The sequence below is a fragment of the Sorex fumeus genome, unplaced genomic scaffold (genome assembly GCF_029834395.1).
Source record: "Sorex fumeus unplaced genomic scaffold, SorFum_2.1 ptg000098l, whole genome shotgun sequence".
NCBI classification, from domain to species: Eukaryota; Metazoa; Chordata; class Mammalia; order Eulipotyphla; family Soricidae; genus Sorex; species Sorex fumeus.
Genome location: NW_026606155.1, coordinates 87,514,236 through 87,532,471, shown reverse-complemented (window position 1 = coordinate 87,532,471; position 18,236 = coordinate 87,514,236). Strand labels below are relative to the sequence as shown.

General features: G+C 43.4%; 1 protein-coding gene across 14 annotated transcripts in view; it reads left to right on the top strand.

Annotated features, from left to right (window-relative positions):
- Positions 1 to 17,061, top strand: part of PPIP5K1 (diphosphoinositol pentakisphosphate kinase 1) — a 46,743-nt gene extending 29,682 nt beyond the window's left edge. For 2 of the 14 annotated variants that reach the window (XM_056134318.1, XM_056134317.1), the window contains exons 28-33: positions 418 to 543; positions 1,252 to 1,314; positions 4,828 to 5,010; positions 6,536 to 6,673; positions 11,733 to 11,846; positions 15,174 to 17,061. In XM_056134318.1, the coding sequence (XP_055990293.1) occupies positions 418 to 543; positions 1,252 to 1,314; positions 4,828 to 5,010; positions 6,536 to 6,673; positions 11,733 to 11,846; positions 15,174 to 16,045 (1,496 nt within the window). In that variant the 3' untranslated portion in view covers positions 16,046 to 17,061. The remainder of the gene's footprint in view (positions 1 to 417; positions 544 to 1,251; positions 1,315 to 4,827; positions 5,011 to 6,535; positions 6,674 to 11,732; positions 11,847 to 15,173) is intronic. The other 12 variants (XM_056134326.1, XM_056134325.1, XM_056134330.1 and 9 more) reach the window with 11 other exon arrangements.
- Positions 17,062 to 18,236: the final 1,175 nt, after the last annotated feature.

Here is an 18,236-nt window from a genome sequence, read left to right as displayed (position 1 = left end):
CTGGGAGGCCACTTCCAGTGGTGCTCAGGGGACCATGTCTTATCGGGTTTAGAACCTGGGGCTCCCGCATTTAAAGAATATATCCCAGCCCTTTGAATAAACTCCAGCCCAATCTTCCTCTTAGCATTTCTGAGAGCATCCTGGAGAGTGTAGTCTATCCCTTTGAGAAGCTTTGAATCCTCTAATATGACTAACCCCGTATTTGTAGTAGCAACTTGTATCTGCCATGTAGAACTTTAAAATAACTCCTGTGCTTGCCCAGTGTGGCACTAGTGAAAACTGTGGTCATGTACAGTGGCCGACAGGTGGTGCCGCTGAGTGGCTGTGTGTGTCTTGGTGTTGTCCTGTGAAGTTGTGTGTACTTTTTTGTGATAATTGCAGCTTTGCGTGGCTACTAATCCACTCCCGGCCTTGCAGGCTCACAGTGCACAGGGCTGTTCAGCACCACAGTGCTGGGCGGCTCCTCCAGTGCCCCGAATCTTCAGGACTACGCCCGCAGCCATGGCAAAAAGCTACCACCTGCCAGTCTGAAGCACCGCGATGGTATGTGGGTGGGTTTTGGGGGGCAACTCTTCTCTTCATTGTGCCCCCAACAAGGATGCAGCTAAGAGCTATTCATGCTTAAGATGGCAACGATACTGGCTTTATAACAAGTGTTCTTCATAGACTATAGAGAGGAGAAGGAACCATAGATCCCATGCACCTTTCCATTTGCATTCCCTGTCACCATACAAGTATCACTTATTTATGCTTATCCCTCCATAATCTCCACATATAGCCCTGCTACATCAATTTATTCCACCTTTGTATTCTTTCCTGGATTCTGGTCTGTAGGGTAATCAAGAAGATTGGTCCATGATCAGGAAGAATGCAGTGGAACCTCAATTAAAATCCAGAGAATCAGAAATGGGGAAGTTGCTCAGCCAAGGCAGGAAAATGATATGAAAAGAGATTGGGGGAGGGAATGCAAGTTTCTTTTACAAAGATTTTATTTTTAAGTTACCAGAAAGAGGACGTGGTGGTAAAAATAGGGTTGTTTGTAGGGCTGTATTGTGGTAAAGATGACACATGGATTCCTAAGATGAGATTTTACTAAAGGAAAAGATAGAACTATAGTTGTCAGGAATCTAAGGGATGGGGTGGGAACAGATCAAATAACTGCTATAAAGTATAGAGTATTTTGCACCAAAATCCAGAGCAGAGGGTGGGAACAGGGGTGGGTATAATCCCCATGATGTCTTTTCTCTCCAGAGCTCTTGTTTGTCCCGGCCGTAAAACGATTTTCTGTGTCGTTTGCAAAGCATCCGACTAACGGTACGTTTGCTTCTGACTCAACGTCATTCCTCTTCACCACATCACCTCAGACACTTAACCTCTGAGTTCTGACACTAACTTTTGTCTTTCCCTCTACTGTATTCACACCCAACTGTCTTGGAATGAACCACTCCCTAAGTGTCCCTCCTGGGACATATCCCTTTTGTGGCAAACCTTGGCCTCACCTACAGCCTGGCTGCTTGATCCCTGAGGCAACTCAGGGTCTTATTTCCATGGTCACCACCATCACCATTGTATTCCATTTTTCATTGTGTTTACCCAAACATTAAGTCAATTGCTTCCTTTCCCATCACATGATTGCTGGACTTTGTACAAACATGACAATGAGTCTCCTTAGGAAGAGAATAGTACTTCCTTATTCATCCTCATTTCTTCTCTTTTTTACCCCCCTTCATTCCTTCACATATACAATCCAAATCCTTCTGTGGTTTTTTTTCACCTACTCTTTTGTTGGAATAGATGATTTGTCTGTCTCTCTTTTGGAGTGCTGCAATTCTCAGCAACCAAGTCATAAGAGCATTGGTCTTGAGCATATAATTTTTCATTTCCATATTCCTATCTCCTGCCATTTTGTGTACCTTTTGTGGTTCCTGTGCTCCTGACATCTGCTTCATGTTACTACTAACCTATTGCCGGGGCCTGGATAAAAGGTGCCCAGATTGATTGGGATGAAAGGGAAAAATAAAGGAGTAGGACATAGTAGATGAAGGAAAGAGGATTATACCTCGAGTCTCTGCTCGTGGCTTTCATGTAGCCCCTGTAACACTGTTATCTTAGGGAAACTTGGTGAATAACTGAGATATCTACTGAGGAGTCTATGGGAACCCAGAAATAATATTTCATGAATTTTGAAGAACTTAGTTTGCCCACACCACGTTGGGAAGTTTAGGGATCTGTGTAGCCCCAAAACGAAAAGGCTGTGATCTCTTTATAGAGTGCAGCAGAGGAATCTAGGATTCATTTCCTGTTTCATCTTTTCTATCCATAGTTGTTGTTTTTTTTCTCTTTAATTGGATATTATCTTTCAGGTAAATCCAGTTTTGTTAGCTATGGTTTTCTTTTTGTGTAAGAGCTAAAACTATTTGAAAGGAGAACAATTAGTTTGACTTCCAGACTGAAAATCTCCCTCAGGTACTGATTTTCTTCCTTAGCCAGATGTGTATCTTTGCCAGGTAGCTGAAATCTCTCTTTGGGTTGACTATCCCACTGCTTTTCAACCATTCTGCACCTGCAGACCAGCACTACTTTACAGTCCAGCAGTGAAAACCCCCTGGACTATGCTTTATTTGCTCAGTTTACATCCCACCCCAGCTTTTATTTATACCTGTGACAGGAACTCCCCGCGCAGAGTGGCATGTCTGTATATATACATGTTTAACTTTGTGCTTTTCTGTCCTTTATGTGCACCATTGTCTCCAGAGTAGAACCTCATGTACAACACAATGCCTGGGACACATGGACTTAGGAGACATATAACTTAGAGAACAGAATGTGAAATCATAACCACATCAGAGATCTAGTTTTGAGTCTCAGAGTCTTATTTCCATGACCATCTCCAGTGTGTCAGATGAATAGTTTCGAAACCATAAAACAACCTCCAGCCTGTATATTTCTAGCTCCCTGAAACCTTAGTTAGCCGCCTTAATCAGCTGAAAAAAAATTAATTCCACCAAAAGAAGAAGAAAGATAATGACAGTTCAGATATTGGGCAGGAGAATAAATTCTAAATCTCCAACCCACTGTATTTTCCCTCAGGAGTCTTATGGCCTTTGTTGTTCTTGTACTTGAGCTTGGTGGCTAAAGTTTAAGAAACAAGAAGCTGGATTCACCTGTTGGCAATGAGAGAAATGGAATGCTTTTTATGTCTCTTAGTAAAGTTTTTCTAGATCTAATTTAATTATCAGGATGATAATCTCTGCTCTCTGGTCAAATCTTTTGACTGGCCCAGCAGTCTCTGAGTGGATACTCTTCTCTGTAGTTGCTTGTGGCAGATTAGTCACACAATAGTCTACTGTACTGCCATCAGCATCTCCGTGTCATGATATCTAGCTTTGAAAGAGAAGTTGGAAAAATGAGCCTTGTTTTTGGGAAGGAGGCAAGGCAATGTTGTCTCCTTACTTTGATAGGAAAACGTCTCTCAGCCCACTCCTGCCTCTTTTTCTGATAAGGTTCTATCACATCCTGTGACCATATCTAATATGCCTCATTACTAAACTGCATGCAGACCTCACCAAGGTAAACTAATGTAATGGAAGAGAGATTAGCTCACTCTCAACCAAAATACCAGTATGTCCATTGGATTTGCCAAACCATTATCTTCTAGGGGCCCACACAACTATCTATACATTGGTATAGTCAGTGCTCACCACAGACTCACATGGGTAAAGACTTATCTTCTGATATTCAGACTAAAGCATCTGGAAACCATTGTTTTACAGCATACCCTGTTGAACTAGATCTTTCTGAGTAGTTGTCCTCAGTTCTCTTCTCTATACCAACCCTATCATCATGTCTTAAAATTCTGTAGTTTTTCTCAAGATCTTTTTCTTATTCTTGTACCATTTTCCACATGCCTTGCACCTTCTTTACTTTACAACTTAATGGCACATATCCACAGAGCTTACCAAGCAGGTAAAATAATGAGTAGTTCAAATTTGAAGCTTCATCACTCACCAGCTGAACAAAGTACTGTGAGACTCACACCAGTGGGAAAAACATAAAATTGTCTTTACGTTGACTACTGTAATAGACATAATATCTCCCAAGTCCTGAAATTTATGCAAACTTTTTAATAAGACCTGTATATTTAAATAAGAGGAGGAAAACATCATTATTGACATTGTCATATGTTTATTTTCTTTTTTATATATGCCCTATTTTAAAGAACTCACCTTACTCTTGTACCAATGCCAGCTGCCAAATGCAGACCCACTGTATGGCTTTAAATCTGGTCCAGAAGGCCAGGACCTTTGGAAGCCTTGTTAGCTTAACATTTTATCTTGATACCAGTATCATTCTTTACTCTCTTTGACGACGGAATCTTTTCATCTCTATCCTCACCTCATAACTACTTTGTGCCAATCTTCTGAGAAGCAGACCCTAATTTGGGTTTGCCCAAGAGTGATCAGGAGCACAGGAACTTTGGTCAAGGTTTCTAGTCACAGAACTACGAGCTCATGACAATCCACAATATGACTTCTGTCTACAGGTGCTGGCTGAATTATAGCCAATGAGAAAGGAGAGGGTCTTGCTGGATGATGAGGTCTTACTTGCCTCTTCCTTGACATTCACTATGTGATACCAGTTCTCTTCTTCCCAGCAAGAAATACTCAGTGGCTCTGACCACCTCTGCTTCTCTCTTAGCTCACCTTGGAACTGAGTGGCCCCCACCTCCCAGTAATGCTTATGCCAGTCAGTGCCCCCCTCATTGTCTCTTCCTCTTTTCTTTCTTTATCTTTGTGCTTCCTGCCGTGGTTCCCCCACCCCCTCCAGAGCTGCTGGATGACCAGCACCCTGTGGTCCAGTTGCTGCGCAGTTTTTCCTCTGACTGCTCAGGGGGCCGGCCAGTCTCCTTGGATGCCACGCTGGCGCATCACCTGCACCAGTGCTCCTACCACCTGCGCCTCTTCCGGAACTGGCTGCGCTCAGGCCAGGATGACCCCGAGTGCCTCTACGGTACCCCCTGCCACCAAGCTGGCTGCTGCCACTACCCTGGCTGGGACTGACTGCTTTGCTTATTGCACTTCTGGCAGGAGAGCCCACCTGTTCCTTTCTCCTGTTTCCCCTTAGGTTATGTGACTTGCATTTAGTTGCTTGAATGGTATTGGGGCCAGACTGCCTGGTAGCTGTAGCATTGGCTGCTCTTCCCTTTCCTATTCGCCTTCCTCATTGCCTCCTAATGTTACTCAGTTCTAGTTCTGTGCAATACAAGAGTAGTCTCTTGCCCTGAAAACTGTTCTGATCTCTGTAACCCTTCATTACCACTATCTTCAAATCTAAATATTTTTCTATCCACTTTAAGGAGCTAGAGACTAGAATGCTTTTGACCTACCACAAGAGTATGTCTATGAGGAAGAGGGGGAGGCACAGAGGTTATGAGGCACAGAGGTTTCATTGAACCTTTGAAGCCGACTAGGGCCAAGAGGTTTAGAAGATGATGAGGTGTAATCCTTTTGAGTTATAGGTTTTAGTCATTGGTGAACAGGAGGCCATATTTTCTGTATATATGCTGTCCTGCCAGCCACTTATTTCCTTTAAATAGATGTAGAACAGTTACAGATAGGAAATATTGAAGACCAAAAAAATATTTGAGGGGTGTGCATCTTGATTCTCCAATGGGAACTGTTTTTTTTCCCCATTTTCATCTAAACTCACTAGAATTATGTTTACATGTTTAGTTATACCCTTCACCCTACCCAGACTTGTGAACCTACATTGGAATTGTTGAATTCAGAGCAAAGAATCAGTATTTACTCTTTTTTTTCTAGAGGGTTTGCCTCATTTTCTATTTAACAAAGAGATCCTAGCCAGTCTTGAGTCTTCTGGTGAGAGAAGAAGGGAAAAACTTTGATGTGATGATGTGATGGAAATGACCAAGAAAGAACTTCCATCCCCAGCTTGTTCATGCATGTAGTTTTCCTGGGCTGAGCTTCATGTGTGTTGCATGCTCTTCAGCTTGCTTTAAAAAATACCCTGGCTTTTCTACCCATATCCTAAATCTGCATGAATCCTTCTTCAGATATCATGCCCTCCTCCTTAATCTGGTTCTCTTTTATGTAATCCCTGAAATCTGTTTTTTTCCCCAGCTCCATGGCCTCCCTGTCTCATTTTAGACTTACAAGGTCACTCCTTGTCTCTGGACCATTGTTAACATTCCCCAAGAAAGCACAAAAGTAGGCATTTACCCTATTGGGATTCTGTTGATTTTTTTTTAATGGACCATTTCAGGCTGTTCACAGGATGAAAGGTGATTTCTTTCACCTGGAGGCCTTAGCAGGTAGTTTTTTAAAGAAATCTGAAAGTGAGAAAATAGACTCCTATGGGGCTCTCAGGAGTTCCCTCTTCTGAAATCTTGGATCCCCCACACTTAAAAAGCCACAGGCTCTTCTGTTGGCTTTCAGGGACTCTCCATACTTCCTTGACCAGTTGGGGTAGATCTGGCAAGAATAGTACTGACTTTGCCCATCCTACTCTCCAACAGGATTTGAAGGGTGCTCCATGGTGCCTACCATCTACCCCCTGGAAACACTGCATAATGCTCTGTCTCTCCGTCAAGTGAGTGAATTCTTGAGTAGAGTCTGCCAGCGCCATACTGATGTCCAAGTACAGGCATCTGCAGGTATGGAAAGTACCCGTATATATCCTTATCTTTGTGCCGTCTGCCCATGCTTTCTAGAACATAAGGAGTACATTTAAAAGGCAAACAATTCAGACAGGTGGAAAACTAGACTTGAAAATATATTTAATTGCAGAGGCCAGTTCCACATCATAGAAATGTCACTCCTTCCTAAAATAATTTATAAATTTAATTCAACCCTATTAAAAATTCTCTTTATGGGGCTGGAGCGATAGCACAGTGGGTAGGGCATTTGCCTTGTATGCGGCCAACCTGGGTTCGATTCCCAGCATCCCATATGGTCCCCCAGCACCACCAGGAGTAATTCCTGAGTGCAGAGCCAGGAGAAACCCCTGTGCATCGCCAGGTGTGACCCCAAAAAAATTCTGTTTATAATTTTTAGTTCAATAAATCAATTCTCATGAAAAAATAAACAAGCAGGAATAACCAACAAAACCCTGAAAAGAAGAACAAAGAAGAATTAATATCCCCATATTTTAAAGCACTTCATTAGAAAACTTCAGTAATAGGGGACCGGATCAATAGTACAGTAAGTAGTACAACTTGGCTTGCATGAGGCCTACCTGAGTTCAATCTCTGGCACCACATATGGTCCTCTAAGCCCTCCAGGAGTGATCCTTTAGCACAGATCCAGGGATAAGCTCTGAATACCACCCACTGTGGCACAAAAACAAATAAAACTCACCTTCAGTAATGAGGGCTGGAGAGATAGTACAATGAATAAGGTACTTGCCTTTCACAAGGTCAACTTGGGTTTGATCCATGTTCCCCCGAGCCCCATCAGGAGTGATACACATGCAAAACCCTACATACTATACTCTCAGTTTAAATCTTTTAAAAGCCTTTAACAAAATTTATTTCCATTATTATACTTACCGGTCCCCGAATTCCTATTTGATCTAGATTTGATCTCCAGCATTATAATTAAATTGTCAAAGATATAGATAAAATTCTGAAATTAGCAAGAGAAAAGCAGATTATCACATACAAGGTTACATTTAATAAGATTAATAATCAATTTCTCATGGAAACTATGAAGGCCAGAAAGCAGTGGGATTAACTTTTTAAGTGCTTAAAAAAAATTCATGTGTCAACCAAGAGTTCTATATTTAGCAAAGATGTTCAAAGAAATAAATAATAAACAGTCATTCCAAGATAACCATTGGCTAGATAATCATTAGAAGAACTGCCCTAAAAGAAATTCTCAGAGGAGCTCTTTAAGAGGGCTTGAGCAATGGTACAGTGGGTAAGGTGCTTGTCTTATGTGTATCTAAACCAGATTCAGTCTGAATCTCAACACCCATATGATCCCTGAACAAGCCCCACCAGGACTGATCCCTGGCCATAGAGTCAGGAGAAAAACCTGAGTACTACTGGATGTAGCCACTCCCTCCAAGAAAATAAATAAATACATCTTTAAAAGGATTTCTTTTAGTCTCAAAGAGCACTAAAAAGTAACTTGAAACAGTACCAAAAAATAAAGAACTCTGCTAAAGAGAATTTCTGAGAATTAATATTAAAGAGCCAATATTAATGTACTTTGGGCTTACTGCATTTTTTGTTTCTCATATGAGTTAGCACACAAATCAATAAAGCAATCCTTATGAGTCTTTAAGAGACACACAGTGTAGAAGTATATAAATTTTAAGGTTCAATCCCCAGCACTGCAAAAAAAAAATTATATATACACACACATATAGGCTATAAAAATAGTATAGCAGGCAATGAAAGCCTGAATGCAGAGACAGGAGTAAGCCCTGAGCACTGCCAGATGTGCTCAAAACCTATCTATCTTTAATAGTCACTTTTAAGAGTAATATTTAATAGTAATATTTAAGAGTCACACTCTGCAAGCCCATGGTCCCAGGACCACTCCTATTAGAACTTGATCAAGAGGAGGCTGTCAGTGCTCTTGGGGACCACCAGGGCCATATGTGGAGTCTGGTCTGGCTGTGCTCCTGGATTACCATGGCCACACCCAGCAGTGCTTGAGGGAGCATTGCAGTGCTGGGGATCTAACATGAGGCCTTGCAAATGCTCTGCTTGAACTGTATCTCTGGTACCTAAAGATATACTTTATGATAAAAACAGAATAAGGTGGGGGCTGAACATCATTGGAGAAAAGTTTTTATGTTACTAAACTTAAGTAACCAGCAATTCATTTGTGACTGTCCAAAAGAACATTAATTGTAATCCTTATGGTAGCTACTAAGAAAATATTTTTTAAGATGAAAGTAGAGGGCTGAGAGATAATACAGGGGTTTAGGCACTTTTCTTGCACACAGCTGACTCAGGTTCAATCCCCAGTACTCCATATGGTCCCTTGAACACCCTCAGGACTGATTCTTGAACACAGAGCCAGGAGTAAGCCCTGAGCACTGCCAGGTATGGCCCCCAATAAACAAAAATGGGCAATAAGCAGGCACTCTAGTGATGTATGCATGTAATGATGTATGCATGAAACTGTCGTTAATAGTATTGTAGGGGCTGGAGCAATAACACAGTGGGTAAGGCGTTTGCCTTGCACATGACTGACCCAGGTTCAATTCCCAGCATCCCATATCGTCTCCTGAGCACTGCCAGGAGTAATTCTTGAACGCAGAGCCAGGAGTAACTCCTGTGCATCACCGGGTGTGACCCAAAAAGGAAAAAAAAATAGTATTGTAAATATTCCCTGTCAATAAAATGGGGAAAGATAGAAAAATTTTAAAGAGAGAACAGGGCTTGGAGAAACTAGAACAGTGACTTAGCAAGCATATGGTTATAAATTCAAATCCCCAGTGTCCCCTGTGTACTGGGTTCCATCCTGGCAGCTCTGCTGTTGGTGATCCCCAGCACCACAGGTGATTTTTTTAGTTGCTTAGTATCCAAGTGTATATAAGCACCACAAAATGGGGTGCAGCTACTGGTGAGCACTGGAACTAAAAATGTGCCAGCTCCACAACTAGGAAGTGTGATCTCTGGTGAGTACATGCATGAGAACCACAGCAATTCCCATGAAGGATCACAGCTGTAATTTGCATTCATCAGCTAGAGTGGGAGCCCAAGAGCCTCTGTATAGGAACTGCAGCTAATGGAGCGCAAATCTCAGAGAGCACCAGCACCAAGTGTTCAAGCACAATCTAATGTGTGACCCCTGGCAAGTACCACAGCTAAAACTGCAAACACTACAAGCAAGTGATATATAACCCTTGATGCCGAAACAATAAAAGGTTCGACAACAACAAAGGGAAGGGAGAGGGGAAGAGGGAATAAATGAACCAATGCATACATATGCCTATAGTGGCGATCCCTGACCACAGGATCAGAAGTAAGCCCTGAGCACCACCAGTGTGCCTCCCAACACCCTGCCCCCCAAAAAACAATATATATACTTTGAAAATAGGCCTCAAAAAAGGCAAAAACAGAGGGGTGGGAGCCGAGAGATAGTACAGTGTGTGGGGTATTTGCGTTGCATGTTCCTGACTGGATTTGATCATTCCTGAGCACAGAACCCTGAGTACTGCCAGGTTTGGCCCAACCCCTTCACCCCAATAAACATTTTTAATTTTTTCTCCAAAAACGGTTTAAAAGACTTGAATTGACAATTCTGAAAGAAAATATACAATAACCAAGAAACACATAAAAAGATGCTCACCCTCTATAGTCATTAGGGTTTTGCAAATCAAAACCACCTGAGACACCATTTTTTACCCATTAAAATGGCTAAAGATGGAAGATCTGGGTGGAGGATGCTCAGCTCCCAGAAGAGAACAGTGCAGAGTCTCCTGCTCCTGTGCCTGGCTGTCCTCACAGGGGCCCCTTGGAGGGGGGCAGGTTGAGTTTCCCTCCCTGCCCCGAACAGAGCTTCGGCAGCCGAAGACCTCCAGAACCAGCCACCACCATGCTGAGACCCACTCTCCACACGCATGAAGGTACCAGCAGAGGAACAAAGGCATGTGGGTCCCGGGGCTGAGATCTCCAAGCCTGCTCCGATCGGGGCTGAGCATCCTCCACCCAGATCTTCCATCTTCCAGTAGGCAGGGATCACACCCACCATCTGACCCCCAGCGCTGTGTAATCCCATCAACAGCCAAGACCCAGAGACTATAAAACCCAGCTCCTGAAAGCAAATGTGGCCGCGCGACATCTTACTATCTCATTCTTACTTTGGACAACCTGGCAGGTTACCAAATGTTACCTGCCCACACGGCAGAGTCTGGCAAACTCCCCGTGGCGTACCCAATATGCCAAATACCAGTAACAATGATGGGTCTCATTCTCCTAATCCTGAAAGAGCCTTGAATATGGCATTTTTTAAAATCTCAGGGCTAGGACGAATAGACGTTACTGGGAGGCTCGAGGCAATCGACGAACAACAGGATGATCATTATCGTGATCATTAAAATGGCTATAATTGAAAAGGAAAATAGAAAAATAAGTGTTGGTTGCTGAGGTTGTCTTATACATTACAAAGAAAAAAGTAAAATGGTGCAGCCTCCATGGTTTTGACAGTTCCTCAAAAAGCTAAACATGGAATTACCATATGGTCCAGCAGCTTCACTTGCAGATATGTACCCTGAAAATTTGAAAATGTAGTCAGAGAAATACTTATACACAAATGTTCATGATAACGCTATTCACAGTAGTCACTTTTAAAGGTTTATTTGTGGTATATGGTTATATATGTAGGGAGAAGATTCTTATGTTTTAGAAGTACATATTAAAATATTAGAGTTAAATGTTTCATAATATTTGCCATTTAATATGAAGGAATAGATGCAACAATTATGACAATAAGGTCACATACTAATATGTTAATTCTAGGAAATTAGTATGTAGGTGTTCACTGTACTAGTCTTTCAGCTACTTAAATTTTTTGGAAAATATTTTTAATATAAAACATTTAATATTAAAAATGCTTGTGTGTAGTGGCCCTTAAAAATGCAGGTTATCAGCTTATCAAGGGTAAGTTGATTTTTATATTTATTGAAAACCTGTGGTCCTTGGATTCTTTTCTCATATGCTTTCCCCCTTCCTTCTCTCTCCCCCACTTGTCCAGCCCTCTTTGATTCTATGCGCAGCAACCAGGTCTCAGATAACCCATTTTCCCCACCCCGTACTCTTCATTCACCTACCCTACAACTCCGGCAGCGCTCTGAGAAGCCCCCTTGGTGTAAGTAATCCTTCTGGGACTTTCTAGAGGCAGGCCAAGATGAAAGCCTTGGTGAATGGGAGACCTGCCACTCATAAAGAAAAGCTGAGGGTGAAAGACTGGCATAACCCATCAGGGAGGCTCTTTCGTCTGTTTCCAAGATAAAGGGAGGGTCCCTTGCTCTGTTTTCTTACCACTGCCCTTTATGTGCTCTTTTCATTTGGGGGCCACACCCAGAGGTGCTGAGGGCTTACTCCTGGCTCTGTACTTAGAGATTACTGTTGGCAGGACTAGCGCACCAAATGAGGTGCTGGGGAATCACACCCAAGTTGGCTGCATGAAAGGTAAATGCCTTACCTGCTATTCTGTCTCTCCAGCCCCCCTTCCATATCCTCTTGATTTTACTGGAAATGCTCCTAAAAGATCCAAAGAGAGTTCTTTTGGGAAGAAGATAGAGAGTTCATTCTCAGAATCCATTTGTAATTTACACTTTTTTAAATAAATATAACTGGAGAAGAAACCTAGTCATTTAACCCTAGGTGTTGCTTTCCATCTCTTCTTTACAATATCTAACCTATCACCATCCTAAGTAACTGTGAATAGTGAAGCCACAAGGAGTTGTTAGATTGTAGGTAAGGGGAGACGCCAGTGCTAGTCAAAGGGAGGATTTTTAAAAAAATCATTTCTTGGGGCCTGTACTATCTCACTAGCCCTAAGAAATTCATTTTTTATCTGTGGTGTTGGGGATCAAACCCAGGGTCTCACACATGCTGTGAATCTGCTGAGCTTCATTCCTGGCCCTTCTTTGCTTTGTTAGTTTTCAGTAGCCATGTCTAATTTTGTTCATTTTATTTGTTTTTGGTCCACACCCAATGATTCTCAGGGTTTCTCCTGACTCTGCACTTAGGAATTACTTCTAGTGGTACTTAGAGGACCATATGGGATTCTAGAGATCGAACTCAGGTCAGCCATGTACAAAGCAAGTGCCTTATATACTGTCTCTTCAGCCCTTGGGCCCACATCTAATGGTGCTCAGAGGCTATTCCTGATTGTGGTCAGGGTAACTCCCAGTGATTTCTTTGCGCGCGTGTGTGTGTGTGTACATGCGTGCGTGTGGGTGGGCACATGTGTAATGAGTGTGTTTGGGCCAAACCCAGCAGTGCTTAGGGGTTACTACTGGCTCTGCACTCAAAGATCACTCCTGGCAGGCTCAGGGGACCATATAGAATGCTGGGTATCTAAACCAAGTTGACCACGTGCAAGGCAAGTGCCTTACCCTGTTGCTCTGGCCCCATTCCCAGTGATTTTCACGGGAAACATGCGATGCCAAGCATAGAACCCAAGCCTCTTGTATGCAAAAGCATGTACTCATTGAACAATCTCAGTCCAAAGAAAGAATTCTTAACAAAAGATGTGTATTTGTTTTTATTAAGGGATTGGTGTGTGTGTTTTTTTAGGTTTTTTTTTTTTTTGCAAGTAGAGAAGTTTATTGAAAAGCAGCAGAGAGAAGAAAATGGGGGAGAAACTTAGTATAGAACTAAGTTATTAAGGGATTGTTTTAAGAAAATGTTATACTTACCCTTTTCCTTCTCACCCTGTTCTTCTACATCTTTCCTCTTATACTATAGCTGAGATTCTTTGGAGCCGGAACCTCGAAACTTTTTGTTGGTTTTGGTTTTTGTTTTTGGGCTGCACCCAGGGATGCTCAAGAGCTATTCTTGGTCATGTACTCAGGAGTAACCAATGGCAGTGCTTGTAGGACTCTAAGTGGTGAACCAGGAATAATCCAGGGTTGGCCACAGGCAAGGCAAGCACCCTACCTACTGAAGTATCTCTCTCTGTTTCACATTTTTTTAATGGGTGTTGGGGCAACCCACACCCAGTGGTGCTCAAGGCTTTCTCTTGGCTTCATGGTCATGGATCACTCCTTGTGGTGCTGAGGCAATCAAATGGGGTGCTAAGGATAGAACGAGGACTGATATGTGCAAGGAAATAATTCCTATATTGTCTTTCTGGCTCCCACATTTCAATTTTCTATTTCACATTTTAATTTCTTTATTCTTTAATTTGGAGGCCACATATGGCAATTCTCCACTGTATATTAGGGATCATTCCTGGCAGTGCTTGGAGGGCCATGTGCAATGCCAGAGATCGGCCCTCTGTTGACTGCATGCAAAGCAAGCACCTTAACTTCTGTTCTATCTTCCCAGCCCCATTATTAAACTTTTTTTTTTTGCATTTTGGGTCACACCCAGCAATGCCCAGGGGTTACTCCTGGCTCTGCACTCAGGAATTACCCTGGCGGTGCTCAGGGGACCATATGGGATGTCAGGAATTGAACCCGGGTCGGTCCCATACAAGGCAAATGCCCTACCTGCTGTGCTATCACTCCAGCCCCCTAAACATTTTTAATTAGAAAGAAAAACTTAAAAATTAAAGAAGTGGGGGGCTGGAGCAATAGCACAGCGGGTAGGGCGTTTGCCTTGCACGCAGCTGACCTGGGTTCGATTCCCAGCATCCCATATGATCCCCTGAGCATCGCCAAGAGTAATTCCTGAGTGCATGAATCAGGTGTAACTCCTGTGCATCGCCGGGTGTGACCCAAAAAGCAAAAAAAAAAAAAAAATTAAAGAAGTGAGCTGGAGAAATAGAAATAGTGCAGCTGGTAAAGTGCTTGGCTCGCATGCAAGCAATCTAGATTCAGTCCCCAGAACCCCACCTGGTTCTGAGCCCCTGGGTTCAGAGCCAGGAGTAAGCCCTGAGCACAGGATATGACCCTTCCAAATTTTTTTTAAAAAAGTTCTCAAAGGGGCTGGAGAGATAGTGCTTTTGACTTTGACTTGTACACAGCCAACCTAGGTTTGATCCCCAGCATCTCATATGGTCCCCCAAACACTCGAGTAAGTCCTGAGCATAGATCCAGGGGTAATCCCTGAGTACCACTGGGTATGCCCCCCCCGACAAAATTTAGTTCCCATAATTTTATATATACTCTAAACACAATCTTATTTATAACCCTGTTGGCCTCTGGGGCAAAATGTTTAAATGCTTCCAAAATGGGATTTATGATTCAGTTGGAGTTGTGATCATCTCTTTGTCAAACAACTTGGTGGAGCAGGCTCAAGCACTTTCTCCTGAAGTCTTAATGTATACTTCAGAGTTCTTGCTGTAATATAAATTAGGCCAAAGCATCAGTTACTGAACTGAGCTAATTGAGAACAGCCTAGGGAATTCTTGCCCCAAGACATGAGTATCACAAGCTATCTATTCTGGAATTTGAAATATCTATTTAGTGTCGATCCTCCTCTTCTACCTTGTCTGACTTGTTCTCCTGACTTTGCTTTACAGACAGCAGTGGCCCTTCCAGCACTGTGTCCAGTGCTGGTCCTTCCTCTCCTACTGCAGTGGATGGTAACTGCCAATTTGGCTTTAGTGATCAATATTCCCTAAGTTCACAAGTGACTGAAGGAAGTCAAGGTCTTAGGCTGCTCCAGAAGATCCCTGGAAATGGGGCACAAGAACTTCCTATAGAAGGTGGACAGGAGCCTTTCAAACCAAACCAGTTTCCACAGGAACCACTTGCAGAAACCAGCCAGCCATGTCAGGACATCCCTGAAGAGGACAGTCAACTGTGCCAACAGATGCCTGATTGCAGCTCGCCATGCGCAGAGAACCAAGACAATATGAACCAGTCATGTCAAGAAGTCCCTCAAATCAGCCTACTATGCGAGAAAGCCTCTGAGGAAGCTTGCCAGCTTTGCCAGAAGAGCTCTCTGGAGACCAGCCAGCCATTCCAGGAGGGGCCTGTGGAGGTTGGCAGACTTGTTCCTAGGTTTCCTGAAGGGGCTAGTGTTGCCCAGGAAACCCTGCTAGAAGTTGACAAACCCACCCAGGAAATACCCAAGAAATCTAGACAGTCATGCTGGGAGTTCTCTGTGGAAGTTGGGAAGTTGACCCAAGAGGTTTCTGTTATCAGTTTGTCTCAGAACATCCCTGAAGTTGAGAAACCATCCAGAGAGTTCCCTGGGGAAGGTGACCTGCAGGGCCATGAGGTGTCTGAGGAGGTTCATCTACCTTTTCGAGCCATCCCTGAAGTGATTGGCCCACTGCCTACACAGAGTGTGCCCCAAACTCAGTGTCTGTCTAGTGATTCAAGTCCCCAGAGCCAGTCTCCCACACATGACCAGCACTCACCCTTCCCACCAGCAACACATGAGTAATCATTTTCTCACTAGTGGTGTCCCAATATACCAGCTATTTGAGCTAGCAACTTTTTCTGTTGTCTAACTCACCTGCCAGCAACAGACCTTGGGTGTCACCAGAGGTGTCTGAGGAAAGGAGCCCTCTTGGCATCATGCATACCAGGCCAGCATTGGGCCTGGGGAGGAGCCAATTTCATGTTCAAAGCAGTCATTGAGTCCTGACCTGACTTAAATATTTTTCTCATGGCTGGGCTGGTCTATCATTACCAGTCTTCTCAGCATCCCAGGAAATGCCATCCCAGGAAATCTTAACGGCTGAAGATACTATCAGGACAGCAAGAGCAGAATGGGACTCTAAGATCTCCATTTTCCTAGGGAAATATTCAGACTTCTCAAGGTACCCTTAGACCATATGTGCATTCAGGGGGACTCTTGTCTTTGCTAGCACACCTCAGGTAGTTTCAGGATGGCAATCTGAAATGTCCGGGAGAAAAGAGTCCCCTTCTCAAACATCCATTGTGGCCAGTAATCTGTAAACTGGACTTATGGGTGTTTTCATATCATCCCCAAGTGCCCCCTCTGCCCCAGTCCTGTTCCTCTGGGCAGTAGCTCTAGGGGGAAAAAATAGAAAATAGATTGCTGTGAAATTTTCCAGAGTAATGACTTACAAATGCTTTAGGGGGTCTTGACTATTCTGTGAAGCAGTGCCTCCTTTTGTTGTGGGGCTGTTGGCCTTAGGAAACGCTGTAGTAGAGAGAATCGAGGTCTATTTTAAGCAATCAACAGATCAATATTGTACAGATGAGCAAAGATCAAATATATATAAATATATATTTCTGTAATAGCGTCAGGGGCAGCCTGGCCAAAGACCAAACACTCCAAGGCCCCCAAGAGGTTTGTTCTTCAATCCTTGTGTCTTTAGGGCCAAGTGTGATTATGAAGCTTTTCCCAAAGATTGGGGGATGGGATGGGGTGGAAACAATACAGTCATTAGAGTGGGGGGCCGGAACATTATGAGTGCTCAATAAATATTAAATCATGAGAATGCATAATGATGGTGGTGATGTCCTTGTGGATTTACAAATGAATATGACAGCGATGGAGGGATAGTACAGCGGGTAGTGTGTTTGTCTTGCACACTGCCAACCCAGGTTCAATCTGTAGAGTCCCTTTTGGTCCCTTGAACTTGCCAGGATGATCCCTAAGTGCAGAGCCAGGAGTAACCCCTGAGCACCACCCAGTGTGTCCCTCTCCCCCCAAAAAAGAATGAATATCATGTCTGTGACTGAATTAGTAAAAAGTCATAGTAATTGAGGGACTTGTGAGAAAGTATAGCGGGTACAGCCCTTGCCATGCATGGGGCTGACTGGTATTCACTTCAATCCCCGGCACCCTTATATGGTCCCCAGGGTACTGAAAGGAGTGCTTCCTGAGCATAGAGCCAGGAGTAAGCCCTCAGCACCACCAGGTGTGGCCCAGTCCCCCACCCCAAATTAATTGTAATTGAGCAGAAAGGGGCTATAAAAAATACAGAGACGGCACTGCAGGAGGTCCCTGGAGTAGTATGTCCACTATTCTGAAGTGTCTTAAATGAGTTGTGTTGTGGGGGAGTAAACTTCTGTGTGGACAGAGGATATATACCTTTCTAACCAGTTACTTGGAATCAGCCTCTTAGTTTTTCACTCTGATGCTTTGAAGTATCCGAAAATGGTTACAAATGGGTTATTTTTTTATCCCTATTCATTGAGAGCCCATCATCACTGGGAGGGCTCACATGGGCCCATCCTCATTTATAGTCATGTTCACAGCTCATTTTCTCCTGATATTCCCAAGACTAAATCCTGCCGGCTCAGTAAGAGGTGTTTATCATTCAGTGAACTTTGTATTTTGTAGGCCCCTCAACTTCTTATCTTTTGGCTTGGTGTTGGGGCCACACCTGCTGGTACTCAGAGGCTACCCACAGTGCAGTGCTTCAAGGCTACTCCCAACAGTGCTCAGGTTACCATCTGGTGTGGGGATCGAACCTGGGGTTCCCACATGTTTTGTGTGTGCTCCAGCCCTTGGAGCTTTCCCTCTGACCCCCAACTTCTTACCTCTTTGGTGGTCCCTATTCAAGGTATAGACGCTGGTTATTGGGTCCTCTACACTTGATGTGCAGATCCCCTTCGATGGAGTCCTGTTCCTCTTTCCTTCCCTGAGTAAAATGTCA